Source organism: Zonotrichia albicollis, chromosome 2 (assembly GCF_047830755.1).
Source record: "Zonotrichia albicollis isolate bZonAlb1 chromosome 2, bZonAlb1.hap1, whole genome shotgun sequence".
Taxonomy (NCBI): Eukaryota; Metazoa; Chordata; class Aves; order Passeriformes; family Passerellidae; genus Zonotrichia; species Zonotrichia albicollis.
Genome location: NC_133820.1, coordinates 34600553 through 34621474, shown reverse-complemented (window position 1 = coordinate 34621474; position 20922 = coordinate 34600553). Strand labels below are relative to the sequence as shown.

The window sequence follows — 20922 nt, the reverse complement described above, 5'->3', positions numbered from 1 at the left end:
TGACAGTGTTGACAGCACACAACATAGTGTAGTGTTTGTGTAATAAACACTGTAGTGTTTATGTAATAAAACCTTCCATTGCAAGGTTGTTTTTTTTTGGTGCATAGGGGTTTTTATCCCAGCTCTACTTAAGAAATCATTATGGATAGTTGAAGTACATGTGTACAAATTGTTCTGTCTTGGGCTGCCTGATTGGCTTTATTTCTTACATTGTGTGATATTTGAGAGAGAGGCAGGACTGATAAACATGCCCTTTTTTTTTTTAACAAACTGAATCCTCTTCACATTTGTGGGGGAAAATACACAGAACACATACAATATAGTAAATAAGTAGACTGTCTTCTTTGACAACCAGTCTTCTTTCTGGAGTGCTTGTGGCTGAAAGGATGGTATGAGTCCATGGGGGTTTCCATGTGTTAATCTAATGATTTAGTCATGTGAATCAGCTGAGTGAACTGTAGCTGAAGTGTGGTATAGATGTCAGGTGTTAGCAAGTGTACTTCCTGACAGCATTGGTGAGCTCATGCAGATGTACAAACCAAGTTGATGGGCAAAAAAAGCTTTTTGTTTCCTACTTGGGACCTGAAACTGAGCTAACACGTAAATATTTATCAGACCTTAATGTTAGGGAAAGTGTACTGATGCTGAAACTTTGGTTCAGCAAAGACTCTGGATCATGTGCCTGGTTGCCTACACTGACCAAGGAGGTAGAGTGTTGTGGTGGTTGTGGGGAGAGGGCTGTGTGGAAGGCACCAAGATTCCTGACAGGCTCTAAATGGATACAGGGATGGAAAAGGCTTCCATCTCCCAGCTGCCAGTTTTGGTTCCTCAGAGATGAGGAAGGACTGAAAATTACTTTCACCTTTCTGGTGATGGATGAGAAGTGAAGCTGTGAACTCAGCCCTTTTCTTGATAGTGTGTCACCTTGTCAGCCTCCTGGCTTCTGCCATGAAAGGAGACTAACAGGGTCTCTTAGCAAAAACTGCCAGCCCAGAGGAACAAGGGGAGTGAGAGTTGAGGTACTGTTTCAGTGCTGGGATTTCTCTGAGACTGCAGTTCTGCCTGTGTGGAGTGCTGCTACAGCCCACGGTGTGCCTGGATCTGGCCTGTAGACAAAAGCTCTACCTTCAAAGCTGCTCAGCAGGCACCTCTCATCAGCACTGCTCTTTGCATTGTTTTCTGGACAGAAAGAGAGTTAAATTGTAAGTGCCTGTAATTCTTACACTTGGAATCTTCAGCACACTTTGTGCCTGTGCAGGGCCTTGTGTTAATACCAAGATCTTTTGCTCTCCCTTGGAAAACTGGCTGTCTCACTTGATTTGTTTCCCCCTTTATAATTTTGCCTGGCCTTTCTGTGTTCTTAGGGCACACATTGTTCAGATGATACTTGCTTGTGCTCAGCCAGGGCATTTGAGTGGATTTTGTTATTGCATGCTGTATTAGCTCCTGAAACTTTGTGGTAAGTTTGTGGAAGTGTGGTAAGCACGTGGAAGTGCTCAGAGAGAGCCACCAACTTCATTAACGTGAGTTCTGCTGGGAGTGAGTGTGACTGAAGCAGAACTTCATGGAACTGAAGCAGCTCTCAGCTCCTCCTCATGAAGCAGTTTATGGGGTCAGAGCCAGAAGGTCATGGTTATTCACCCGTTGTTACTTCCTGAGCATTATTGCTATTTGTCCCTGAACAGGAGCTAGAGAGGGCATAGCTGCATGCTGCAAAGCAGATAGCTGGTTCCTGGGGTCTGCAAGGGGAGTATTGATGTTAAATTAGATCCTGTTTCACACCTGGGAAACAGTGAGCACACCTGAATGTTAGCATCATTGGAAAGGCATTTAGGTGGCATCTGTGAAATGTGTTGGTGGGTTTCAGATAAGCTCCTGGTGTGGATTTGTGCTCTGTCACTCTTGGATCCTGTAGAGGTGTGCTTGGCTCAGAGAGGCTGACCTTGCCCTTGGTTAAATGTGAGATTTGTTCAGATGTTTTGTACTGGCACAGCTCTCCTTTCTGTGGTTTGGACTATGCTCAGACCTTGGGAAAGAGAAGAACTATATTTCCTAAAATACAGGGTAATTTTGGAGTATCTAACCGCCATCTGGATGCTTGATGCAAGTTATCACCAAGTCCCCTTGGATCGCCTTGGAAAAGGACCCGGTGCCTTTAGAATGGGGGTTCTTCAAGGTGTCTTCAGCTGGGGCCTCATAAGATGGGGGCATCCCAAATCTCTTGGTAGTGCTGAAATCTTGGTTCTTCTGAAGTCTTGATTCTTCTCATAATGCCATACCTGTGGTCATGGGATGGGTGACTAAGTTCTGGTGGTTCTTATCCAGCTCTTACCCAGTTCTTATCCACTGCTGTGCTCCCAAGGGTGAGGTTCTTAGAAGGACCCTTTCTGCATACCACAGGTCAGCCAGCTCTTAACTGGTTTTACTGGGAGCTGGGTAGCAGCTGACCCATATAAAGATAATTATACTCAAAGAGAACATACAGGCACCTGGTTTTGCACAGTATATGAAATGTAGTGTTGCTTGTTCTGATGTCTGAGCCTTACCAATACAGTCTGTGTGGGTCTTGAACAATCCACTAAAAGCTAATTGAGGAAGAAGAGGTTTTGCACAGGTTTTAAGTAAACTGAGGATGTGCAGTCCAGCCTGAGAAAACTGGTTGCACAAAATCAAGGGGCCTTTGGAGACTAAAATAGCACAAATCCTTTTGTTGCTAGTGTCAAGTGAGCAGGCATGGGGCAAGGCCAGCACTCACCTGTGTCACCTGTGCTGCAGGGATGGATCAGTACTTAAATCCCAGGGGTGACCATGCAGCTCCAGCTGAGGCAGTCCGGGTCAGGGGGAGTTGACTCAGCTCTATTAAACCTGCTCCATGGCAGGGAAACAGGCCTGTGGTGGCAGCAGTTGTACCAGCACCTCAGGCTGAGCATGGACACGGAGTTATTACCTAGGAAGAAGCAGATTCCACTATACTTGGCCATTTTCTTTGCTCTTGGCACAGCTCCCCACCCATGCCAAGGATTGTGCCTGGCCTGTGCTGGACCTGCCCTTGGCCAAGGTGGGAACAGAAGTCCAGAAGTGCCAGTGCTTAGAGCTGTAAAATTGATAGCTGGTGTGTGCTAGTGCAAGTGTTTGTGCAGACACAGCCTTAAAGGCTTGTGTTGTTAAATATATGTACGTCTCTCTCTGCTTTTTATTTTACTTGTGCTTTTGTGTGTCTCTCTTATTAAATGCAGGTGTCCCATATAACAAGAAGGGAGATAAATTCACTTTAATGGCTACAATTATACTTAACTACGCTGAGTCAATCTGGCAGAAAGAACAGCGTGTTCTGACTGGCAATTTAAAATGTCCTATTAGGCAGTAAGGAAAGTGATGCCTTCCTGAGGAGAGTGGATAGAGCACAGACTAAAATAAGGAATAATGAATCTTGAAGGCATGGTTTAATTTGGATTAAACCATGGATTTGGTGAGATGTCACACCTTGAGGCCCTTGCCCTGCCTGCAGTCCTTCTGCCCCCAGGGCTGTTGACCAGTCCCAGCCCAGATGAGGCTGTGTCAGTGCCATTTGTGAAAGGTTGTTTTGATGTCAAGAATGTTGTGTATCCAAAGCACTGGTGCCACAGCTATGAGTCTACACCTGCTTGGAGTGGGGTGAGGTTTCCTTGGACTTTGGGAATTTTTTTTGACCATACTGCAGTCTTCTAGTGCTGTATCACTAGTAGGTCTGACAAATTACAGTAGGATTTCTAATGGGGGAAGGGGACGTGTCTGACCAGGTGCACTTACTGCCTTTTTGAGGTGTGGGGGGTGTGGTCCTTTGGTAGCAGAGTTGTCCTGAAGCCTGGAGGCAGGTGGGACTTTCCAGTGGGCAGCTGCAGGGCATGTAGCTAGGATAGGTACTGCCCTTCCTGCCTGGTTAATTAGTGATCTGAGCAGCCATTCTGTTTTCACTGATGTGGGACGAGAAAGTGAGTGGGGTGGGGATGTTGGGTAAAACGTTAGGGTGAATTGCCTAATTTCATATGCAATTCCTAAGAGTATGTTGCATGAGCCCTTTCAGACATTTGCTCACTGAAGCAAACACAAGCACCTTTAAGTTTTCCACAGTGGTTGTCCCAACCCTGGAGTAAGCCAGACTCTTTATCAATAGTCCATGCTTTAGACTTTGCACTCATGTAGAGAATTAAAAGACAGTAAAGTACCTAACCATGAGTTGGGTCTTATACAAATAAAATTGGGAAATATTTTTTGTTTGTTGGCTGGTTTGGAGCTTTTTGTTGTCATTTTGATTTTTGCTTTTAATTGTCACACTGTTCACCCAGGAACTGAATTGTAGGGGCAGTTGATCCTACCAAACTTTGAGCCATGCAACAACATGCCCAACCAAAACGGTAGCAGTAGGAACCTGTCAATTGCTGGGAGCCAAAATGGCTCAGCTTTCCTGCAGTTTTTTGCAGGTGGAGTTTCCACTAGGGAGGTATTTTAGGGCTCTCATCACGGCTTTTTAAATCGTTGCTCTAAACATACAGCAGCAAAAGAAAGAGATGAAGGTGCAATTTCTGCTGGCACCTGCTCCTTGGGAACAGCATGGAACAGCTAAATGGGTGCACTAACCACCACAGCGTACTGTAGCCACACTTTTCCTTCTAGCAGATGGCAAAGAGTTCAGCATCTTGCTTCTCCAGGATTGTGTGTTCCACTTAGGAAGTCTTTATCAGGCCACTTGCTCTAGGATAGTCCTGTTGCGTCACTTTACATGGAGCCATTCTCCCTGGTAATCTGCGTCATGCAGCACAAAGTGAGCCTGACTCCTGCACAGAGCCAGCTGCCACATTTTGTCATCTCTGAGCAGCCCCAGCAGGCAGAGCCTGTCCTCAGCCCTGGCCACTGGCTCAGCAGTCACACAGAGCAAGCAGCTGAAACTCTTGTGGCTTCGGGATGCAGCCTCCCTTCTGGCTGCTGGAAGCTTTAACCTGCACTGAGGATGGACAGTGTTATCTGGAACACAGAGCCTGTGCCTCCAGAGGTGGAGAGTGTGCAGTAAGTGGGAAGAGACTTGTGGGGATCCTACCAGCACAGGCAGGTGATCACAGCAGCATCTCATACAGGGTAGGGGGAGGGAAGACAAGTAATGAACAGACCCCAGCACTGATGTGTAATAGTGCAATGTTTCAAATGTTTCAGTCATTTCAACTCCCGTGTGCTGAGACTGTCTGGGAATGATAATGATCCATTTTCTGTTTGAAATAGGTGCAGTACTTCTTCAAGATTCTGGACAACTAACAGGCTCCATCCTTACCCACTGCAACAGACACGCACACAGAACTGTGTGTTCATTCATTTATTTGTCCAATGTTTCAACCTGACTGAAATACAAGATCAACAAGAGCACTGTACTCCTGGCTATTATTACATGTCAGAACATAGAGTTTTGCACTTTAGACAACATTTAACACCATTCTATGGGGTACTGCATTGCTTTTATAAAGTTTAAAATAAAGATTTATTTTCAAACATGTGACTTTGGTTTATTTCATACATTACACTTTCTTGCAGAAAAAATAAAATTGTACAACTGCATAAATATAAAATTCTTCCACCATGAAAATGGCTAAAACATTCAATAAAGACATTAGCACCACAGTGTGCGATGCCTTCAGCAGGAAAAAAAAAAAAGAGAAAAGAAAATATACAAAGCAGAGTTATGCCTATCACTGAGGAGAGTGATAGCCTGACCCAGTCTCTCACACAACATACTGAAGGATAAGGGAAGAGGTGGAGAGAGAGACAGCATTCGCTACAAAGCACAGTACACAATCACCTATTCTCTTTGACTTCACTTAAGTTAGTTTCCCTGCCACCCCTCCAAATGAAATACCCTAACACCACAAAAAAGCCAGAAGCCTTATGGAGTGCTGTTAAATATCATCTCACAGGTGGGCCTTTCTTTGAAAAGGAACAAAATAATGAGGTTTCATGCCAGTTCTAGTCCCATTGAGTATTTACACCTTGGACAGCAAAAGTCTTTGCTCACAAGAAGTAGAAAACAGATACAATACATGGCTTGAAAAATGACCAGAGTATGCACCTATAGTACTGTACACTAAATAAAATACACAAGGCAGCAATACTTAGGGGCCAGAAACACTGCTTACTACAAGTCATTTATGGAATCATAATTTACAGTAAAAATGGGCATGTCCCAAGGCTCAATTTTGTTTTCTTTTGTCATTTACAGTAGAATAAATATTTGTCGCTATTGCTACACTTTGTTTACATTCTAACCTAGTAAATGCAGAAAGCTAGTGTAAAGCATATAGATTACGTGTAGGTCCCATACGTATGACAGTTTGTTCAAGACTAGTAGGTTTTCTTTTTTGTTCTTTTTTTTTTTTTTTAACCTTTTTAAATGGCTAGGAGAAGGAGGAGGGGGGAAGAAGAGAGTTGTGCTTACGATCAGCTGCTTTTTATGTCAAATTTAATATCAAAGCGTCCCTGGAAGCGGTCCTTGTCGCTGTAGACGATGTTCTGCCCGTAGGCCCTGCACTCCACGCGCACCTCCACGTCGTAGGTCAGGTTGGTGAACTGCACGGCCACCAGCGGCTGCAGGTAGCGCGGCTGCAGCAGCTTCCCGTAGTAGGGGTAGTACTGCAGCCCGAAGCCGGGGTAGCCGCCCATCCCGAAGTACTCCACTGTGCCGATCTTGTCTGCATCTTCCTCTCGCTGCAGGGGGAAGAGGAGGCACAAGCAATGACAACCACCCACACTTCGGCAGCCCTCAGCTGTGTCAGCAGCTGATTGTCAGCGAGACTGTGACCTCCCATTTGGTCAGTGCTGGTTCCCACTGTGGCAAGAGCCACCAGCAGTCTACAGGACATGTCAGCGCACATCAGCCAGGAAAAGGGCTTCGCCTAATTTAAAGCCTCAGCCACTTACACAGTTAGAAACCACCAGGGCATCCTATGGTACAATTGCACAGGCCTTGGCTACAGAAACTTGCTGTTTCTCAGCTGCTTTGCACATGCCAAGTATGAAATATCTTCCATGGAGGCCTTATTTTTTTTGCTCCAGCACAGCACTTGGAAGCCAAATGGCTCCTTTTGAAGATACCTTTAACTATCTTGCCCTGCTTTTACCCCACTCTGTGGAGGTAGCACTAACTCATCCATCAGCAGGACAGGGCTTTGAGAAACTACTATTATCCCAAGTAAGAACCACTCCATTAGTCTATGGAATGGCTGGCAAGAAGACAACTACACTTGGACAAAGGCTTAGTCATCCCCTGCAGCTTCCCAACTCTGCTCTGTCACATTTCCAACTCACCTTGGCAACACAGTGGACAGGGATGAGATTTGGGTTGTATTTTGCCATAATCTCAGGAGGGAGGCTTTCATTGGCTGGAGCCTAGAAGAAATCCAGAACAAGGGGATATTACACACTGGACACTCCTCTGCAGACTGGAGCACCCTTTGCAGCAACAAGGATCAACAGTACTGAGCACACACCGTTAACTGGAATCTCTAATGAGCACAGTTCTGAGGCAACAGCTCTCAGTGGTTCTTGGGACAGACAAGTAGTGTAGCATAACTGGAAGCAGGGGAACTTGACCCAAGCAGAACTGCTAGCTGTTCTTACAGCTTCACCTGCTGTGGATACAAGCAGGTCAGGCTGGGTTTAGTTCCATGGTGCCCCTGGGGAAGGTGTTTCATGGCAGTGTCTATAGCTAGCGGGGCTTGTTTTTGCAAGCTCAGGCAGTGGCAGGATTGCACTGGTGCAGGATTTGCCACCTGCCTGCCAGGTGAGTGTAATCAGGACTGGAAATGCACAGGAAAGAACAAAGTGTGGCAGTCTCACCCTGACACTGCTGAACTTCACCACCAACAAGGAAGGACAAAAGCTCTGGGTATATCAGAGAAAGGTGCGAGTGCCAACTCTCATAGACCAACCACTGACCCAGCTGGTCTTTGGTCTTTTAAAGTGCAGCAGTATTGTTTGACAACACTGCTTTACAAACATTTTTCCCAATGCAAGAACTATGGGGTCTCTGCTGGAGTGTGGAACCACAAATAAATTCTGCCTTGGATGCGTTGTTTCTAAATGAAATCTGCAAAGTCATTCCGTGACCAGACCCTGCTGTCTAATGCAGTCTTGGAGGTCTCCAGAGCTCCACTGCAAAAAAAGAGAGGAACACACCAAATCCTTCTCTTTCCCACTCATCAAACATGCACATCTCATGTCACCCTACAGCCACCACAGTATATTCTGCTAAAATGTTTCCACCACAAATCAGATAAACCAAAAGTTTGTCCATTTGTGTAGCACAGGACAAGCTCTCTTTGAAGGAAAACATTCTTCAGGACTCGTTAGACGGCACCAATTCCCATCCTCAAGTGCCCTGACAGATGGGAGTGAAGGTGGCCTAGAACGCCATTTGCACTGTTCTCCATCCAAAAGACAGAGTGGCAGGTTTTGCACACCACCTTATTCAACAGCACGTTTTGCCACTGAATTCTTAAAAGAAATTTTTAGCATTTTAATGCACTGGGAAAAAAAAAAAACACAGAAGGAAAAGCCATGAATACCCAGATTAACACCCTTCAGCATTACTGCAGACTTCCCTTTGGGTGAAGGGCAGAGCAACCAGTTAGAAGAGATATCCTAAAGCCTCTGGAAAACTACAGTAAAAAAACTAAAGACCTCCTCACCTTTCTTGCAGCTGTGCCTAACTTTCAAATGCAGTTTACTCTTTCGAGCCTGTGTTTCACTCTGGTATTTAATATTAGCATTTCATAAATTAAGCAGTTATGGCAAGGCAGACAAGACTGCACTGCCTGAGGAAAAGAATTGAGTGGGTCAGGGCATGACAAAATATACTAATGTTACTAGACAGTGTTGGTCTGGGATGGTGCCTTGGAAGCATACAGGAATTTAAATTGGAATTTATCATTTGAAGAAAATGCCCCTTTATGGCAACTCCAATAGCAGGCTCAGAAGTTACCAGATAAATAACCAGGAGGTTGCACTGCGAGGTTCAGTGCTACTTGTTACCAACTTGCAGTGCACACCTTTCACTGCTTTCCAAGTAAAAGCATTTTTGAAGCAAATTAGTCAAATTGTATCACAGTTTATCCTCTGCAGCAAGGGTATCTCTTTCCAGAGACCAAAAAGCCGGCACAGCAAATCTGCAGCCAACCCTTCCTCCTGATCAGTAGCATCTGCTTAGAAGGGAAGAAAGATACTTGCCTGAGGTTTGAAGCCAATGATTCTGTTGAGCTTGACAAGGATGCATGGTTTGCCATCCTTGTAGCCATAGGTGGGATCATTTAGTCCAGAACAGTTGTCCAGCCATTCACGTTTGAATTTGCAGACTTTCTTCTGGCCCTGGCCATCATTATATGGTCCTCTCTCTTTGTATTCAGTAGGTGTGTCTGTCACAGCAGGGGAAGGAAAACAACCACATGCATTGGGATCTTGTGCGTGTCCCTTACACCTCCCTGGGCAGGTGGGATTTCCCTCACCAGGGCAGTTGAGGCGCTCCACAGACCGACACCCAGCCACCCCCCAACACTGGGCTGCTCCCAGACCAGCAAGTTTTATGGAGCTTTGTTTTATAATAGATTTCTTCCAGAATCATCTGGCTCAGAGACCATTTCTTTCTGGGCAGCTTTTACAGGGGGGTTTCCCTCAGATTTGATACAGATGTATTATGAGGTGAGAGCCTCATTCACATGATTACAAATAACCTATTAAGGGTAAACACCTCCCAGATGTCTGACTGCATGGCACAAAGAGGACCAACACTAGCTTTAGCAAAGTCATCAGTAAAACCCCTGTGGCTCTCAGAGAGAACAAGGTCAGTGCCATCTTCAGAGTCAGATGAAGAGTGAGTTCTCCAAGCAAAACATGGGGATTCCCAACCCTCCAATAAGCTGCTAAGTATGGCCCAGTGTGGTCTGCCCAAATTAAATTCATGAGCAATCAGTTAACACACATGCTGCTGGAACAGCTCAAAACCAAGACCACCACTGCTCAGCCTCAGCTTCTGGTAGACCTGACAGAGCCATCATTCAGTCCTCAGCTCTAGGAAACAATCAAGACTTACCTCCACAGTCCTGAAACACGATGTTTTCAGTTTGTTGCTCATCACTATAGTCCCTTAAGAAATTATCCAGGTTCCTCACATAGGGTTCATAACTTCTGGGATCAGAGGCAGTAAAGGAAATTTCTGTCTTTTGAACCTGGGGAACTTGAGTCAGTCCTAAGAACAGCAAAATCAGGGAGAAAACATTAAGTACACCTCAAAGCTGCACAGCCTCCAGGTGATAACAAGAACTTAACTCCTAATAATAATCTCTCTTTTTTCAGACTTAAGAACTTTGACAAAGCAGCTTAAGCTCACTGAAGGAGAGGTGCTCCTCTTTCCAGCAACAGTCTTAAATCACAGTGTTTATGTCAGGTAAAAAGACAAAAATCACAAAATGGAGAAGTGAGGCTACAAAGTCTAGCCTTCCTTCAAAAAAAAAAGCACCAACCACAGGTCCACTGTGCACTTCTGCCCCCTCCTCGAGGACAGAAGGGAAGTGGTGTGTGAGACCAACCACAAAGAACATAAGTATCCCTAACAGGCTGCCTTCAGTGTCTGCAAACTCTGTGTTTAGGATACAGCACAGCTCTACACTCGTGAGCTCCTGCAACAAAGACAAGAGGTTTCCCAAGTCTGGTCACGCTCTGCCAGCTGGAATCCATGTGGCCTTTGTGTGTCTCCCCTGTGGGATGCAGGGGCAGGAGACATTTTCTCCCTTAGTAAATTCAGCTGCCTGAGCAATGCCTCCTCTCTTTTCACTGCCTAATTGGGTATTTCTGACTGTAAGACAGCTCAGAAGATGATTTTATCAGCAGCTCATCACCAAGAAGGTGAGTAGGAAATGCCACCAAATAGAAGAATTGTTTAAAAGACTCTCCAGATTCTGGGCTGTGCAAACCAGCTCAGATTTAAACTATAATAATGATGCATGGAGAAGAGACTACAAACAAGAAATTCCTACAGATAATGAAAAGCACAGTCTTCCTTTTCTCTTCATTGTGGAACTTGGAAATAGTTGCTCCTATGCAATGTTTAGATCACATTTTAATTGAAAGTATTAATGCATAGCTAACACTTTAATTCAAGTAATAGGAACCAAGTTCATACTGCTTTTGTGGCAGCAACTGTAATTATTAAGAGCCTGACTTCAGTTCAGTTTGTCCTCTTCATTTTAGCAGGATAAAGAAAATGAGCAAGGGAGCAGCATTTGCTTTGACACCTTTCAGAACAGGCCTGTTGCCAAGAAGCTCCTCTGGTGTAAAACTCAGGCAGCTTAGGCAGCTGGCCCCAACCCACAAGAGCTTGTGACTCCAGCAGTTTTTCCAAAGCCACTTGAGTGCTTCTGCTCAGTCCCTCCACAGACCAACTGACCACTCCCCCCACCCCCCTGCCACTACCCACTAACTTGGAATTTGTAACCCAGGACAAAGATTACCTTTGTTCCCCTAAACACAGCTCCTGGTCACCAAAGAGAAGTCCAGCAAGGAGCTCCAGTGTTTCAAGTTTAATTCCTGAAGCAGCTTTTAACTGCTCAAAATTCCCTCTGCTACAAACAGACCAGGATGAGTTTACAAGTTTAGCAGCAATTCTCTATTCCTCTAGCAGAATGACATCCTACCCTCCAAAGTCGGTGGCTTTCAACCCTTTTTTGAGCAATTACTCATCTTCTTGCTTCACAGTTTATATATAGAAAAAATATGCCAGTTGCCATTTTAGTAAGGGACAAACCCATCCTGCCAAGCCCTTCTCACGTTACCACTCAGCTGGGAAGAACAGACTCAGTCACCTGAAGTGGCTGTCTGGAATTGCAGCAGAGGCAGGCCAGGCCTTAGGTCCTCTCCTGGGTCTGCCTTTTCCAGAGTTCAAGTTACAGGTGACATCCATATTCACATACATATTCAAGTGTGTAAATACAAAAAAAGAAAAAAAAAAAAATCAAGGAAACATGGCCAGGCTTGTTAAGTTCCAGTCCAGCAAGTGAAGTTGTCAGTTTTGCTCAGGATGTCCCCATCTGTTTCTTGTCTTGGCCAAGGTAACACATAGGGCACCCACACGGGCCTGGCAAAGGTGATGTGAAGGTCAGCAATAATTGCTGTGGCTTATAAAAGTCACCCAGTAGAAGATCCCTGCTCTCTCTTTAAGAGACCCTGGCCACTGATAGATGAAGTCCAAAGCCAACCCTCTGCCCATCAGATAAGTGACTTGGCTGGAGAACAGACTGCCATCCCAAAGCATCCCTGTCTTGTACATCTCCACACAACTGCCATGAAGCTCTGGCAGTACGTCCAGCAGCTGTTCCAGCAGCCAGCACAAAGGAACCACTGTTCCTGCCAGGTAGCCTGTGGCCCAAGTTTTCTCCCTGACTGGGAGCATTTCCAGGTGGATGGATGAACCAGACTAGACCAGACTTTGGCACACCAGTCGTTGCTTTGTTTAGTATAGGAGCAAAGTGGAGATCAATCTTCCCACTTACAAAGTAAGAAAGACAATCTTTATGAATATTAAAGACTTGTAATGAAAAATACCTTTATCCTAATTAAAAAACTGTGTTACTGGCTTCTACCATAACCTCCATTCTCACATGCCTACAACTGACTGGATGCAAAGCCCTAAGCTCTGATGTATCATTTCCCTCTGTACATCCCATAGCCAAACCAAAAGCTGCAGTGGCCTTAGCAGAGCAGCACTATCACCGAAACCTTAAGCAATCTTGTGTGGAAAACCAAGCATGTTTGTACAATGGCAGAAGGTAACCTCTGCAGAACACTAACATTTCTGGAACATTCTCTCACCCCCACCTGGCAACTTAAGCAAGCAGGACGAGAAAAAGCACTTAAAACTTGAGCCCTTGCAGTACTCCCTGGCACGTATTGCTACACCCAAGGAAGTGTGTGGCTGCTGGCATAAATGAAGCTTTTAGGGGCTGCATGCACGGGAGGAAGCCATTCATGAGCAAGTCCTATGGGGGAAAAGAAACAAACCCACAGGTGCTTTCAGAGCCAGAACCCTCTCCCTATCCTCCGACTATAATCTGTATGACACAGCTCTGCATCTCAAGCTATTACAACAGAGATGCACCATGGTGTCACATGTTATGCTGTTCTTTCCACACGAAAGAATGAAGTAACTCAATGCTAAAATAATGACAAACTAGAAAATTGCCACAACTGGCACTTCAGAGTGCCTTGTTAGGAAATGAGACTCTCATCTTCACTTGGCTGACACTGTCCATGTAAATGATGAGCAACGCCTTGAGTTGGTAATGGACACCACCTTTTGTTGGCTGTGACTATACAAGGACATCAAACACCAAAAAAAACCCCCGCAAAGTCATTTGGGTTCTTTTCTTCAGCTACAGTTCCACTTCCAAAATACCACTGCAGATTAAAATCCTATTTATTCAAATTCATTTAAAAGCAGCTTTCCACATAGATTTTATCATTCTAAGCTGCAGTAGCAAGACTTCAGGAGAAGTATCCTGAGGGTAAAGAGGAAGAAACTATAAGTCGGAAGTCAGGCTTATTATTAGGAACAATTGTATAAGGCCATAGTAACCACTCTTGCTCCATTACACCGTGCTCATTTCCAAGTACCATGTAATCTTTGTTCCAAATGAGTATGAAAACTCCAGAGATGACACAGACAACAAATTGAGTGATCACTACACCCTCTCCCAGCTCACTATGTGAGGATAGATTTTAAAAGGCACCATATCACACAATGTCCTTCCAAGCTTGCAGTCAACCTCATCCCCAAAGTGCAAAAAAACAGGTGTGAGTTCTCTGCAAACATAGCAAAACCTGCTTGGCTGCAACATCCTGGAGACTGAGATTTTCCCAAGCACAGGTGCTGCTGAGATGAGAGAAGCAAAGAGCTGCAACCTCCCCGGAGGCAGCACACTCTCCTTTGAAGTCTCCCTGCCATCTGGCTGCTGCTGTCCAAGCTAAATCAGACAAGTGGGGAACACACACCAAAGCAGCCTTTCTATGATGCACTCACTGCCCAGCAGAGCAAAGCAGGAACACCTGAAATCCCCTGGCTGGAGCAGGGATTCTTCCTTCCAGCCACCACTTCCAAAGCTCTGTGCCAGGCTGCAGTGAGCTCTGTCCCCTCAGCCCGCCTGTGAGGGAATGCTGTTCCACGGGATGCACACCACAAGATGGCAGGATACACAGCCCAATTTTATTGGGGTGGGGAGGGGGAGAATGAAGCATTATTTTTTAGGGATGCTTCCCAAGAGGCAATATCCTCATCCTTCACTAGTCGCAGGGTAAGTCCTCTGTGTTCAAAGCAGAGTCCGAGCCTGCAGCACAAGTGAAACCGGGAGCTGGGGCTGTCGCAATGGCAGGGCTGATGGGCAGGTGAACTGCACTGTCCCTTCACCCACCGCAAGACAAAAGAAAGAAAAAAATAGTGTAATGGAAAGGTACAACACTCAGCTTGCTCTGAAGCCCTGTATAACATTCCTGTTGCGTTCAATGCATAAACCAATTACCATATTAATGACACTTGGCTACAAAAATAGCACTTTATGGCTTTCAATGTTATACCCATGTCAATAACTCAATACAACACCCTGTAGGTTCTGCTGCTGTTATGAAATCTGTTGTATTTCAGAACAAGAATGATATTATAGCAGCCTCTACAGCATTTTCTCTTGCAAATCCTGAAGACAAGTTAGTTTTCCCTTTCTCAAAGCATTTTGAGCTGACAACAACAGTGACTTGCCCAAGAAGGACAGAACACTGTAACAAGAATAAAACCAGCTTTTCTGGCTCCCTAGAAAATCCAGGGCTTTATCAAGCTGCCAGTACATTTACATGGCTCACAAGTTTTCCCACAAGAACCAGCAATTAGATTTGCACAACATCCTACTTTTTATAGCTCATCATCTGTAGGTGTCTCAGACCACAGAAAGTTCAAGTTTGGTGCTCACCACACGTGTTCCTTGACAGAACAGCAGCTGTGCTTGCAGCACTGGGGAGAATCCTGCACAGCCAGAGAACACAGGGATTGCTGACTCCCCAAACAGCAGTGCAGCCACTCACTACCAGTCAGTGTCTCTGAAAGCCTGCATTAAAGGGCGGTTTTGGACTCGCAGTTTCGCCGCTGCTGTGCTACAGGACAAGGAATGTACTGGATACCAAGTGCCAGCCTCCGCCATGCCCTACACCCGCTTGTCCACATCTGTAGGAAGTGCTGTCAAGTGATGCTCTCCAAAGGATCCTGTTCTATTTACTAATTATTTCTTTGAAGTTTTATGCATATGTCATTGCAGCTTGGTTCAAACCCCTTGTTTACTGGTTCCCCACTGTCCCACGCATTCAAGGAGGTGGATTTTGTTCCCCTTGATTTCAATACCCATTACAAAAGATTCCTGACAAACTTGTCATTGTTCCTCCATTTTGATTTCTGCAGTACACACTAAAAGAGTGTCTTGAAATTAAATTCCTTTTCTTCATCAAAAAAAAAAAAAAAAGGCCAAGAATAACTGGTGCAGTACGCAATTAAGATATTTATAAAAATCCTCTGCAGGCTGAAGTCTTCCACAAAAATTTTACCAGAGTTGCTTTGAAATTGGAATCCTAAACTGCTGTTTCATAGAAAGCAATCAGTTTACCTAGAACAGGTAATTATGTGACATCTGAACAGCAGGGCTATCTGGGTGAGACCTCAGATCCATGGGTGCCTTTGCTAATTATTTCATGAAGGGGAAAAACACATTACTGAGTAACAATTACCCCAGCATTAGCCATGCTGGCTTTTCAGATGCAGCCAATGGCTCTGGGCAGTATCACTGACAGTCTTTGCTGCAAATGTCAGGGCCCACTGCAGAGATTAAAAGAGCTGCTTTCAGTTCTTAAGTCAGCATTTGCCCCGGCCATGGTGGTGGCACATGAAGTATAACACACTAACACAGGAGTTCCAGCCTCTGTTCTGTGTTAAAGCATGTTGGTAGAAACTCAGTGATCTGGAAAAGATGACTTAGCTGAGCTGCAGCACCATTTGGTGACAGTGACACTCCCTGTGTTTAGGGCAGGGATTCACAGCACAGCACTACAGGCAGTGGGGCTGCAAGACAGCTCAGCATCAGGGCCAACTTGTGTAGCTACAAGCCATCAGTGTCACAATTGTCACTTAAATACCACCGTTATTAAAAGCTTCTGAACTGTTTCACAGAGCAACTGGAGACGGATCGTTAGGATGCCCAGTGCCAGGCAGCCTCAAGGTCATTGGCAATGTGGGAAGGCAGCAGTGGCGCAGCTCCCCCTGCGCTCCAGCCGCCGGCTGCGGCGGGACTTGGATAGCGCAGCCCGGGCAGGCGGAGCGCGCACCTGCGGCAAGGGCCATGTGCTCCTGCTGCCCCAGCCAAGGCCAGCTGGCCACAGGCACTGCTCAGGCATCATTTGGACAGAGATTTCTATGTCTGTGAGGACAGGTCACACATCAGCAGCTACCAGACCCACCCAACCCTCCCTTCACCTCCCACGCCAATCGGCTGCAATTCCCACTAGTGAGTGCCACAGCATTTCTAGAGCACAGGGTACTGTGGTGTTGGATAAAACAATTCCATGAGCACTCCCAGAACTGGTACTGGTACGCTGCTTCCACTGACAGAGCCAACATTTTATCTTTATCCCTTCACTTACCCATGTGAACAGAGTGGTTCTGAAGAAAGAAAAACCAAACTCAGCTTCCTCATACAGCCTGTTTCCAAAAGTGAAGCCTTTTAGCCTCACCCCATCTCTTCAGCTTAGGGGAAGGGAAAACCAAAGCAGGTTCAAGTTCCTCTCAGAGAGGAGATGGTTTTCCCGTGATGCAACCTTTAATTCTAGCAGGATTTTCTTCAAGCCCCAGTACTGTTAACACAGAAGGCTGAGAACATACCCACCCCCTACAAATATGTGTTGCAGCAACAACACGCTTATTTCATCCTCCTTCTTGAGGTGAGTAACCAACCCCGCCTTCCCAGAACAGCTTGCACGAAGTCAAACACGGGCCTCCTATTTAGTTACCTGGAGGTGCCACTCGATCCTGGTATTTGGGCTCAAATTCACTGACAGTGAGCAACATCACTTGGATGGTCCCGATGAATATACCTGCCAGGCAACCGTAGAAGATGACATAGAAGAGGAGGATCTTAACTGCAAGAGAAAACAAATAAAGAGGAATCAAATCAAGCCTTCATGGCAGTCATGTTTCAGGACAGTACAAGGTTGCTTTGCCACTTGCAAGGAGGTGCCCGGCACACAAAATTCAGATGTTGCAAAGACATCTATTTAACAGTGAGATTGTGCCTTGATGCAGACACGAAATGTAAGGCACTCCAGTCGTTTGGTGGTGGGGAAACATGAGCCCCTGAATGAATCTGTGAATCAGGGTTTGGGCTTATAAAACATAAAGACTAAACCATGTTCCCCCACACCTTCAAGGATCCCTGACCCAGCACCACCACCATAGGCCCCTGCACTTGCCAGGGTCAGTGATCCAAGTGCACCACAGCAAGCATGGGTGTGCTTGAAGGATACTCATTCCACATAGCTCTGGGCTCAAAGCTATTTCCAGGAGCCGTACCAGTAAGGGTTTCATTCACATTTACAAGTCATTGTAAAGCCCGATCTGTCTAGTAGTTCAGGCCATCACGTCCAACAAAAACACAATGGGTAAAGAGTTCAGGCCAAATTAACTTCAGTACTCCATCTCAAATGTAGGAAACTACGCTTAAGGTGTCAAAATTCTGCACATTTACCAGGCTTGTGTACCTACAAAGACACTCTTGCGGCGGCTCATACTAATTAGTGAATTACATAACAATGAAAGACTAAATGTAGTTTCAGTCTAAAAGGAGCATCGTCTAGAACCATCTTGAGGAGGGACTGGGAAGAACGGAGCTGCAGCCCAGCTCTGGGTATCGGTTACCAGTTTACAAGGATTATCTGAACAAATTAACTGCAGGGTAACATGCTGTACTACACACCACCAGGCCACCTACAAGGGTAGGCCAGCCCATGCCAAGCAACTGTATTGCTCATCAGGCTGCAGGGACAGGCAGAAGCCAAAGACAATTTGAGAGTGAGCCTACTTGATATCTCAGACTGTCCTCATCTAATCGCAAACAAAACAGATGTAGTTTATCTGAAGGACTTGAAGTGATGAGATACCAGAGAAAGGGAGTAAGTAGTGGGTGGAAGTATTCCTCCTCACTCCCCAGCTCCATCAAAAAAAAACAAACCTACATCATTAGAGAAGGCTCACAATGAAAGCTGGCATCTGGTTGTTCTAAGTCTGTGAAAGACAGGCAAACAGGAGGGCCACCCAGAGAAACAGATGCTGAGGGACACTATCAGAAAGGCATCCCATCCTCTTGTCTTCCTCGCGTGCACCAGAGGTAGCCAGGGCTGGAGGGCAGAGCTGGGTGCAGTAACGTGGGGCTCCAGGAGTTAAAGCACTCTTTGGTATCCAGGCAGCGTAAAGCAAATGGCCGTGACGTCAGGGACGTGTGGAAATTTTTTCCAGAGCACGGTCATAGGAGGTGCTGTTGTAACAAACCAAACACTAATGCTGTTGTCTGCAGCGTAATGCCTTTGAGTTTTGTAACATCAAAAGGCAAACGCTGGGAGGTAGCTTATTTAATCAGGTTGCCAGCCAGGATGCTCTAAACGCCAAAGACACCTTAAAGGTCAAAACCACTCCAAGATCTCAGAAAATACACAGTGGGTCTAGAAATCGAGCACCACGGGGTTGAAGGAAAAAGCTTCTTGCAACAGGTATGCTTAGAAAAGAAGAATCTAATCATCAGCCTGCAGATCAACTCAGCAAATGGAAATCAGTCCTAGGCAGATAGGTACGGACACTCTGGGAAAGGACCTGGTTCGGCCTCCGCCTTTAAAGCGCTGCGCAGTTGCCTGGTGCCTCAGAAGCAGAAAATACCTCTCCATGCACACCCACAACCCCATTCTGCTCACGTAAAGATACGGCAGAATCCTGCTCTAGTCCACCTGCCAGAGCTGCCGGCTCTGGACGTGGCATCTCCGAGACGATCCATTACAACAGGAGCTGAATTCAACATCGCAAGGGTGGCAACACCGGCTGTGGTTGGCAGCAACTGGAAGGCTGCTATTAGCGTAAAGAAATTAAAAGCCTCTTTAAGCTAAATGCAATGAATACAGGACAAACATTTATGAGGAATGCACATAGAGCCATTTCCTTCTTGCGGAGATATTAAAAGTCAATTGCTCCTTCTCAGCGGAGTAAAACTCGCTTAGTTTCATTTATCCAGAGAAAACAGGAAAAAGAAAAAGCCTCTGTAAGGTCTAGGGCAGGTGAGAGCTGGGAGGTCAGGGCCTCCCGACGGCGATGCTCCTGGGCCGGGCCAGCCATGGGGAAAGGAAGGAGACCCAAGGACGAGGTGCCCTCGACAAGGTCGGCCCGACCCCGCCTCACCCCCGGACCCACCTGGAGCCGCACTCGGGGGATGGCGCTCGCCGTCCCCGGGGGTCCCGGCGGACACCGAGGGGAGAGGGCAGGGGGACCCCGTCCCTGCCTCCCCCACCCCGGGGGACGCCCCGCTGCCAGCCCCCCCCGCCCCGGCCGCAGCCCCGCCGCAGCCGGCGGAGGCGGAGCGCCGGGGCCGTGCTGCAGCGCCCGCCGCAACGCCGCCCCCCGGCCCCGCACTCACACCAGCTGCCCCCGGTGCGGCCCAGCAGCTCCTTCTTCTCCGAGTTCCAGATGAATTTCTTCCAGTTGCCATCACCGTCCTTGGCCTTCCCGCGGGCCATAGCGAGCAGCGGGGTGGGCGAGCGGCGTGCAGAGATCTACAGCCCTCAGCAGGCGGAGCGGCTCCGGAAGGTGCGGATGGGTGCGCCCGCCCCGGCGGCGCCGGCCCAACGGGGCAGAGCGGGGGAGGCGGCCGGGGGGACGCGGGAACCGCAGGGGGAGAGCAGCGGAGGGTACGGGGCACGGAGCAGCCGCGGTCCCCGCGCAGCGCCCCTTCATATACGCCGCGGGCTCCGCCCTGCCCGCGCCGCCGCCAATGCGGATCCGCCGAGCGCTCCGCGGGCGGGGCCCGGGGCGGGCGGGGCGCGGTGGGGGCGCGCCGGCGGCGGGAGCGGCGCGGAGAGGGCGGGGGGCTGCGGCACCGGCGCCGGGGGGAAGGGTGGGCGCGGGCCGCCCGCCGCTCCCCGGAGCTCCGACCCGCTGGGCCGGGCAGGTGCGTGCGTGCTACCGCGGGGGCGCGCGTCCCTTGCCCGGCTGTAGCTGCGGGCGCGTGTGCGCGCACCCGCACACCTGTGCGCGCGCCGGTCCGCGCACGTGCCCGCCCGTTCCCGGTATTCCCGCCCCGCCCGCTCCCTGCGGTCCCTGCTCCCGCAGCAGAGCTGCTCGGCCGGGCGCTGCGGAGCACCGTCCCTCTCCTGTTCCCGGCGCCTCGCGTGGCCGCCCGCCCCGCTCCGCCGGGCCCGCCACACTCCGGCGGGCTCACGTGTAACGCGGCTGCGGAATAACGAGCGCCGACAGCGCTCCCGGCCCGGCGCCGCGCTCCGCCGCCCGCGCCCTGGCAGCACCAGGCGGGAGGGGCGGGCAGGGTGGCAGCGGGCCTTGCCCGTTCCCTGTGGCGGAAGGGACACGACTTGCACATGCGACAGCCGCCGCCCTTGCGGGGTGACCTTCAGGGCGCTGCACAAACGCCGCAGCCGCCGGCAGCGCACCCCTGGCCCGGCCGGGTGGGGTTGGGGGTTCTCTGCGGAGGCACCTCTGTCATCACAGGTAACCAATGTGCCTCGGTCCCCTGGTACCATTACAGGACAGTTAAATTCAATCTGTATCCAAGCATACTT

At 47.9% G+C, this 20922-nt stretch overlaps 2 protein-coding genes across 2 annotated transcripts in view; one reads left to right on the top strand and one right to left on the bottom strand.

Annotated features, from left to right (window-relative positions):
* The window catches only part of NME7 (NME/NM23 family member 7), an 89329-nt gene extending 83268 nt beyond the window's left edge, over positions 1 to 6061 (top strand). The window contains exon 12 of the mRNA XM_005486166.4: positions 5254 to 6061. Coding sequence (XP_005486223.2) covers positions 5254 to 5286 — 33 coding nt within the window. The 3' untranslated portion in view covers positions 5287 to 6061. The remainder of the gene's footprint in view (positions 1 to 5253) is intronic.
* Positions 6062 to 6352: 291 nt separating this feature from the next.
* ATP1B1 (ATPase Na+/K+ transporting subunit beta 1) lies at positions 6353 to 20067 on the bottom strand. The gene is made up of 6 exons (XM_005486165.3): positions 19767 to 20067; positions 17104 to 17232; positions 10106 to 10261; positions 9247 to 9431; positions 7327 to 7407; positions 6353 to 6726 (listed from the first exon to the last, which is right to left on the bottom strand). The coding sequence occupies exons 1-6, from the start codon at positions 19864 to 19866 to the stop codon at positions 6460 to 6462; spliced, it is 918 nt and encodes a 305-aa protein (XP_005486222.1). The 5' UTR covers positions 19867 to 20067; the 3' UTR covers positions 6353 to 6459.
* Positions 20068 to 20922: the final 855 nt, after the last annotated feature.

Bases quoted from the DNA above. Each gene is read 5' to 3' on its own strand.
- ATP1B1 (XM_005486165.3), bottom strand. From the start codon at position 19,866: ATGGCCCGCGGGAAGGCCAAGGACGGTGATGGCAACTGGAAGAAATTC. The intron at 17,233-19,766 runs GTGAGTGCGGGG...TTTCTCTTGCAG, and splicing joins CCGCACCGGGGGCAGCTGGT to TTAAGATCCTCCTCTTCTAT. The intron at 6,727-7,326 runs GTGAGTTGGAAA...TTCCCCCTGCAG, and splicing joins CTGTCCACTGTGTTGCCAAG to CGAGAGGAAGATGCAGACAA.